At 38.9% G+C, this 8438-nt stretch overlaps 1 protein-coding gene across 4 annotated transcripts in view; it reads left to right on the forward strand.

Annotated features, from left to right (window-relative positions):
- RALGPS2 (Ral GEF with PH domain and SH3 binding motif 2) overlaps positions 1 to 8438 on the forward strand; it is a 115719-nt gene that overhangs the window by 47589 nt on the left and 59692 nt on the right. For all 4 annotated transcript variants that reach the window (XM_030953759.1, XM_030953763.1, XM_030953760.1 and 1 more), the window contains exons 7-8: positions 2465 to 2557; positions 6510 to 6636. In XM_030953759.1, coding sequence (XP_030809619.1) covers positions 2465 to 2557; positions 6510 to 6636 — 220 coding nt within the window. The remainder of the gene's footprint in view (positions 1 to 2464; positions 2558 to 6509; positions 6637 to 8438) is intronic.

Consider the following 8438-nt stretch of genomic DNA (forward strand, 5'->3'; position numbering starts at 1 on the left):
ATGCTGTGGTCATAAAGTGTTAATGATCTCTCTTAGACATCCTTTGATATCTGGTGAGTTAATGTATCTTCATCTCATGTATTTTTAAAAGTCAGTTCTTGTGGTTTTGTTTGAAATACAAACATAAAAGAATTGGCTTCACGATCCATGTCCCTGCAGAGGAGGGAGAGGTCCAGCTCTGTGTGGCCATGGTGCAGAACAGATGTGGGAAGCCAGCTGGGCTCAGGGCTGGTTCATACTGGGATGGGACTGGGCAGTGCTGGGTGTTACAGGCTCAGCTTTGGGCACAGCACCCTGAGCATGCCTGACCTCACCAGTGCACTGCAGTGCAGTGGCTGCAGGAATGCTGCTGGCTTGGAGGCAGTTATGTGCTCTAACAATCAGGTAATTGAGCTTTGCTTACCTGTCAGCTGTAAAAATCACAGTTACAAAAGCAAGCAGCTCTGTATGGGGTGTTTTTATATCAGTTCATTTATTTCTGTGCTTGCTACCTTGGCTTTGCTTACATGCAGCTGCTGACATGAAGTTACTGCAGTGGGGGCAGTTGGAAGGAGTTTCTGTTATCCAGAGCTATTATCAAAGCAGCTTGGTGCCAGGGGTCACACTAATTACCTTTAGAGGAGCTGTAAATCCACTCCACAGTGATTCCTTGTGCTGGCAACCTACTGTATAGCTTAAATGGTATCTCACCTACACCGCCTAATGCATGAGGTAATTAGACCTAACAGTTCCCTGAAGTTCCCAGACTGTCCTGGTTGGTGATGACTCCTGTTTCACTGCTGGCAGCAGCTGGGAAAGCCCTTCTTTTCATTTCTGATCAGCTCCACTGTCCTTTGGGACAGTGAACTTTATTACCTTGCTTGGGATGTGTGTGGGAGGAAAAAGAGTTCTTGTGTAAGTGGAGGGACAAACTTCAGCAGGACTGCTTGGACGGATAAAAGGACTGTGGTGTATGAGAAACATCCAACCCTTTCCACCTCACCCCACAAAATACTGATTACCCTTTACACTGGTTACTGAAGAATCTTCCCAAAAGAGGATGAGGAGAGGCAAGCACTTCATCACAAGGTGTGGGCAAACTTCCACTGTCAGCAGGGCATGCTGGAATCATGGAGGTCTGAGCCCCCAGAGTGGAAATGCTGCTGGGGTGCCATTAAAAGTGGCATTTCTGACTAATACTTGTGAGGACTTTGTTCCATAAAAGGCTGTAAGTTTCCTGACAGTGTATTAAGTGGAGAGAGAATCAGTTGCCCTGTTCCAAAACTGTTAGCCAGAAAACCATCCTTGGGTTTTGGCTTTCATCCTTCCAAATAGAGGCTCTCCTTTGGTGTTCAGCATTTAGTCAGTATTCCTTTGGTCTAGTTTTGTTGTCCTTTTGCCTCATGAAAGGCTTCCTAAGCAGGAAGTTAAGCTGAGTTTCAAATAGGAAAAAGGATTTCCACCATTTTTTGAATAGGAAGGGTTTCTTATTTTTCCTTGCTGGAATCCCAACCTACCTTGGTGAGTATTCCAAATGGATTAAACAAGATTTGCAATACTGCGATTGAGTATCATTTCTCCTTAGCAAAGTCTCTCTGTTAGGGTTAAAACCTCAATTTGGGTGCACTGCACCAAAAATGAGTGTAGTTTGGATCTCTGAGAACTCACAGCTATCAGAACATCATTGCAGAAGAGCTTCAGGAAGAACATTTTCCTCCAGACTGTTTTTAAGCTTTCATGACAGTAGTACCCATAGTTACTTGGTCAAGGCAGTGGATAGTTTTGGAGACAGAGGGAAAGGAAAAAGAAAAGGGAGGGAAATTCCAAATGTGTGAGAAAATGCACTTAAACACGTTTTGTATGGGCTTTTTAAGGGAATTCTTTTACCCCAACATTTTTGCTGTTCAATTTAGATTGGGTTGTTGCTTTCCACTAGTTAGTTGTCATACCCCAGAAATGGCCTTTTCAGTGAGAGGAGTACTCCAGGGATGTGGCTTTTGAAATTTACCTCCTTGATTTCATCCTGCTAAGATATTTTTTGGGTGCTTTGATGTAGCCTTGGTCATTGCATAAACTCTAGGTACTGACATGATTACATCATTCACCACTGGGTTGTCCTTTCTGGTGTGCTGTTTTAAAATACTGTTGAATGCTATGAAAGGAATTTGTTGGGTTTGAATGTCAGAAAATTTCTGGCACTTCTAATATATTCCCCAAGATGTGTGTCTATATAGATATTTTTAAGGGTTCTCATGGGCTATGAAACAGCTAGTTAGTCTAATCCAAAACTATAGAGATGCAGTAAGGAAAAATTAGGAGGTGCCATAAAAGTGGTCTGTGTGCACAGCAGTTCACTGTAACACTTCATTTTAGACCATGCGAGATTTCTCCATCTTTATATTGTTATTTATTCTGTGATCACTATTGACAGCACTTGGAATGTTGTTTATTGTTGGGTTTTTTCTCTTTTTTTTTTTGTCCTCAGAAGCTGTATGAGCTGAATAACCTCCATGCCCTCATGGCAGTGGTGTCAGGCCTCCAGAGCGCTCCCATCTTCAGGCTGACCAAGACGTGGGCGGTAAGTGAGGAGCAGCAGGGCAGGGGAGAGGGGTTCACTTCTTCCCAGGTAAACACAACATCCTGAAGCTTCTTTTCAAGGATGCAGCAGTTGCTACAGAGAGCTTTAACTGTGTACATAATGCTTCTCGTTCCTCTGAAATCTATGGTTTCCTCTTAAATTTTTTTTTCCGTTCTCCTGTAGAAATATTTTCCTCTGAAAAATAGTTCCCTGCAGATTCTGCTAAATGCAGAGGCTTCTCATTTGGCCAGAAGCTATTTTGTATTTAGTTGCTGGAAAATTCTGAATGCCAAAGTGGGTCATACTTTAATCATTTAGGGGTTTATACTGTTGGAATTTTTTTTTTTGCTATGGAGAGCAGATGTTCAGAAACTCTTGATTCAGTTTCCTTAAAGAGATTTGTTGTTTCTCTGACTGATAACTCTAGCACTTTTCATTATCATTTCATACTTACAACTCCTTTACACAGTGTATTTGTAATTCTGCCTTTGTACAGCTGTGAAAGGAGAGTATTCTTTGGAATCATTTTTGTCATCTGTTTTTTGACTGGCATTAATATTGTTTATCATTGTATCCTCGATTAGAAGAATATTAGGAATTACTTTTGCTCATTGATACTTCAGAGTTTAGAAAACAGTCTTTCTTCAGCCATATATTGTTTAGTTTTTCAGCTGTTTCAGATAAATGTGACATTCAGTGTGACAGAAAGAATGAGGTGATTGAGATACTCCTGTGCACAGGATACATATCACTAAAAAAAGCTGAAAGCTTTCCCTGAACACACATCAGTGCATCCTTGGATGTCGCAAGAAGTTTGTCTGATAACTGCATGAAAATGTCATTCAGTTGATAAATATTCCCAAATTGAATATAATTCACTTCTGCCAAGATACTCCTCTAGAATTCTGGTCATATTTTGCAAATGCACAATTAAGTTAGACATTGCTTCCAAATACCAAAAATCTCTCTGAGGAAATCTTAGTGAAATTAACACCTCAAAATTATCTCGAGGGGAACTTCTGGTTTTCAGACTTTCAGACTAATTTTGGAATTGATGCCTCAACAGTTTTATGTCACTGTGAGGCTGAGTCAATTTTTAAATCTTTTTGTGCACAGCTCAAATTAAATGTAGCTATTTCCATATATTAATAATAACCACATTAATTACTACCATGATAATGCCATTCAGAACTGGGAGTCCCCAGTTTCTTTTGATACTTGGTTATGCACTGGTTTGCACTCACAGGGTTTATTTGTGTGCTCTTGACATATGTATCAGTCATTAAAACTCATCCCTCTTCCAACCTCTGAAATTCCAGGTAGCTTCTCCCACATTTCTGCAGGTGTTTGATTCCTCATACAATCCCAAGTGAGTCTGTGCTTTTCATCATCTTACACGAGCCTTTGCAAATGCAAGTTGCAGGATAGCTCCCAGCAATGTGCACTGCAAACTGATTTAGTCATCCTTCTCTTGAAAGTTCAGCTTATAAATTCCTAAAGATAATTCTAAGCCTTTAGATTTCTGTATATTAAAAGCAAGGAAAGGCACACCAAGCCTTTATTTGAATCACAAAGGCATCTGGGTAAGTTGCATAGGAGCCCTACAAACCCTTCAACAAGAATTTCTTCTCCATTTCTGAGATGGTTTGTAGCAACCTCAATCAACTCGATTTACAAAGTCAGGAAAATAGCTGCAAGTATATTCATTCCCTAAAAAAAAAAAAAAAAGCCACCTTAAATGGTTGGAATCTAGAGTTTAAAGGAGCCATTAAATACTTGCTTGGTAATCTAATGTTCCTGAAAAAGATGGAATTCATGTCTTCTGACGGTATGTCTGCATTTGTCTGAAATTTGTCTCGCTCATTGCCTGCACACACTCTGAACTCTGGAGAATAGTAAGTGCTACTTTTAATGTGTGATTTGCCCCATTCAAAACTTGAGAAGAATTGTGAGCCTTTCCAAGAAAGTTCACAGAACAGAATATTCAGCTTCTCTCCATTTAATGTAAAGGAATTCTCGATGACCAGTGAGGGTTTGGGCAATAAAGGAAATAATCATTAAATATGTGAAGTGGGGTGAGCCAGCATCCTGAGACCTCATCTCTTCTTGCTGGCATTTTAAAAGGTTGTATTCAGTGTTGGCACACTACAGCCAGAAAGCCAAGAGCAATTTAGAAGGCTCCAAATCCTTCCCTGCTGCTATAAACTGTCAGCCTTAGCTTTTATTTTCTCTGCATATATACAGCTCTTTACTGTTCTTTTCGTCCAAGAGACAGAAGAAGAAACTTGATTTAAAAAAGAAGCAGCTCCAAAGCTGAAGGCTAAGAAATAGGTCCTTACTTGGCCCTCACAGAAACACTTCAAATGTTCTTGGCTTCTCTGGACTTTTCTCCCTGAGTGCAGGAGGTGGAGGCATGGCATGGATTGGCCTGGGAGCACCAGGGGAAGTCATGCAGGATCAGCTTGTTATGAGATGATCCAAAGAGCCTGAAAAGATACATCGGACTTGAATAAGAGTGTGCAAATCAGCATGGTTTGAGGAAAATACAGTTCATTTCATTCAAGTTTGAAAATATGTTAGTCTTGTCTCGCCTTTCAGTCTGCAAAACTACAAAAAACTTTCAGACATTAAATGATGGCAGAACATTTTAGGATATTAGAAACAAGCCTAGTCCAGGCTGATAAAACTTGGAACCAGCTTTGAGATGAGCTTCAAAAGTAAAATGTCACATTTGGGTGGTTGGAGTCACATCAGTCTGCTGCTTCCTTCTCCTGGAAGAGTCTGCAGTTCTCATTTGAGTGTTGGAACCAGACCTAAATTAAAGATGCTAGTTAATTGCTGGAATGTCAATGATGAGTATGTCTTGGGAGACAATTCACTCTCAACTATTGGCTTTCTCCTGAGATCCAGCATTCAGTTTGTCTGTCCTCATAAAGAGTTGATTATAGGAAATTGAAGTAAAAACAAATAATTTCAACAGTGAATTTGCAGAAGGGAGACTTCACTTCTGTCAGCCTCACCTAGGCTGATCTTTAACTGAAGTGAAAAGGGAATATGTGTAGAAATTCAGTGATCTGGCCCTTGTCATTGCATTGTAGGAGAAAAATTGTGACTGAGACTTGGAACACTGAATCTCCTGCCAAAATGTTTGGTGGGAACATCTTGCACTCTGTTAAATTCTGACTCTGAGTTGAAGTGAAGACTTTGAGGCAATTTTGCAGCAGCAATTCAGCAAGATGTTTGGAAGATATCTTTACTTACTTTCCCCATCTCTCAAACAAAGCCTGGTTGCTGTTAATTCTGTCAAAGGAAGGCATTGGAGGCAGGAGGAATGGATAATGAAGGAGAACCATGACTTTTAAGTTTTCTGTTCAGAGTGGACATTTCTGTGATATTAAGAGCCAGTAAAATTGCCAGTTGGCAGACAAATACAAGTCCATGAGCTTTCTGTAAAAAAAGCATAGATAAAATCCTTACTCATATCCAAGATAATAGCCCATACAAGCCACTGTGAAGAGAATTGACTCCATCCCATTCCAAGCCAGCACACTTTTGGGTAATCAGAATGAAAATGTTACTGGCATGAATACTGCTGAAGTGGACAGCACATGAAGTTCTGGTGTGTGTTAGCTAGATTTGTGTTTTGGTAACTTATATTGTTTCAGAAGGATCCTCCAGGACACCAGCATTTTTACCTGCTTAATTTTTAGAAGTATTTTTAAGTTTAACACCCAGAATTGTTGCTTTTCTTTGTAAACTTTCAAAGTGCTCCTCTTCAAGAAGTAAGTGGTGTAATTTTGAAGCAGTTGAGTTTAAAAAAAAAAGAAAAATCCAGCACACCAATAACAGCAACAACAATGGGGAAGTGGAAATCTGCTTGTAAGGTAAGGGTGAAAGAGGAAATCAAGATCAAACTTAAACTCATCTGGTTTTGCCTTTTTCCTTTGCGTAGTTACTGAGTCGGAAGGATAAAGCCACCTTTGACAAGCTGGAATATGTTATGAGTAAAGAAGATAATTACAAAAGGCTCAGAGACTACATCAGCAGCTTGAAGATGACTCCTTGTATTCCCTACTTAGGTAAGCAGCCTATTTCTCCAGTAATTACACAAGCTAAACACCATCTTTTAAACATTCAGGAAAGTCTGAGTACTTGAGTGGAGAATCTACAACCCAAGGTGATTCTGAGCACTCTGTATGTGGCAGGACAGAACCTCAAAAAGAAAAATACCTCTTAAAGATCACAAACACTGCAGGTTTTACATCCAGTATCAGTTTTCTAGGAAACTATTTTGCCACGTGTTGTACAGATACAATGACTTCTGGAGAAGTCATTGTATCTGTAGCCCTCCTAAATACTAAATACTTGACTGTTCTGCTAGCCCTCCTAAATAATAAATATTTGACTGTTCTAATAATGATGGCTTTTAATTTATAAGAAGCTATAAATTGCAAGCCTCTGAGAGAAATAAATACAGATCTTAGAGTTTGGAACATGGTAAAATGTGGAGATATTGCTGCATTTAATATGCACCAATGTGACAAGAGAAACTAGGCTGTTATGACTGAGTCAGCCTTCTGGAATAATTATTAGTAAATTATAATTCTATGTATCTAAAAACTACATAAATGCATTTAATATGTGTTGGTTTTGTTTACAAGCTAATTTAGTGCTACTTAAACTAAACAGGCATTAAAATGATAAGTGTGCTGTTTTTAATGTAGCTTTTGTTTCATGAGCTGTTGGTAATCACACAAAATTAAGGCACTGTATATCCAATTCTTTGTATTTTTGCAGATAATAAGTTGCTCTTATACCTGAATTCAAGATGAGCTCTTGTGGTCATTAAGGCCTATTAAACTTCAATTTCTGTTCCTGAATTTTGATACTTCCTTTACTCTGCTGGACTGTTAACTTTTCCTGGGTTAATTGGTTGGATTTTACATGCTTGCTACAGAAACAGAAAAAAATACTTCACTGTGGGGGACCAGATTTTAATGCCCTGTAGTGTTTGGCACAAACACTAAGGCACAAAAGGAAATCAAATATTATGTAATGTGATGAACCATGGAGCTTTCCCATCTTGTGTACATGGACAATATAGAGACTTGATATATAGTTCTGAAATGCTTCTTATTCTGATGCTTTTAACCTGTATGCCATGGTTTTTGAAACATGAAGCCAGCATCAAATTGTTTTCTTGCTGGTTGTAAAAATCTCAAGCCAAATATTGGGAAACAGTTTTTAAGTTTTATTCAGTTACAGATGTTTTCCCCAATAAGTTGCAGCTTCTTGTGTAACTTTTGCATTAGAATAACCTTTGGGCTTGACTTGATAGTTTGAAGTGAAATATATAATTCTTTTCTGTTAAGAAAGAAATGCTCTTTACTGTGACCTGCTGTAGTTAAAGCATGTGTTGTGACCTGGTTTCATGTGATACCAGTTCTTATTAGTGACATAAGGAATGTCCTCTAGCCTTTTTTAATTCTCCAAAAGAATAGTGAATCCCCACTGGTGCACTCCCTCTAAAATTAATTTTGTGCAGTTTAAAGAAGTGGCAAAAAGAAAAACATTGCCTTGAACATACAGTCATGCTAAATCTGGATCCACTTTGGAGGATTGATAGCTGAGTCCAAGTTTTCTCATTTGATAAAAGCTTTAATCTCTGCTAAGACCTGAGTAGATTTGTTATTTCTTCCATTTTCTTCCCAAGGCATTTTTACTAATATAAGAGTCATTTGGAACAGAAGTGACTTAAACTGTTTGTTTAACTTACTGTTTTAAGCTGATCAGTTACAGCTTAGAATCCCTAAAAGGAATACTTCTGCTGTAAGATTCTGTAAGGGAGTAATGCTGCTCCTAGTTTTGGAAGGCCTGCCTA

The sequence above is a fragment of the Camarhynchus parvulus genome, chromosome 8, assembly GCF_901933205.1.
Source record: "Camarhynchus parvulus chromosome 8, STF_HiC, whole genome shotgun sequence".
Taxonomy (NCBI): domain Eukaryota; kingdom Metazoa; phylum Chordata; class Aves; order Passeriformes; family Thraupidae; genus Camarhynchus; species Camarhynchus parvulus.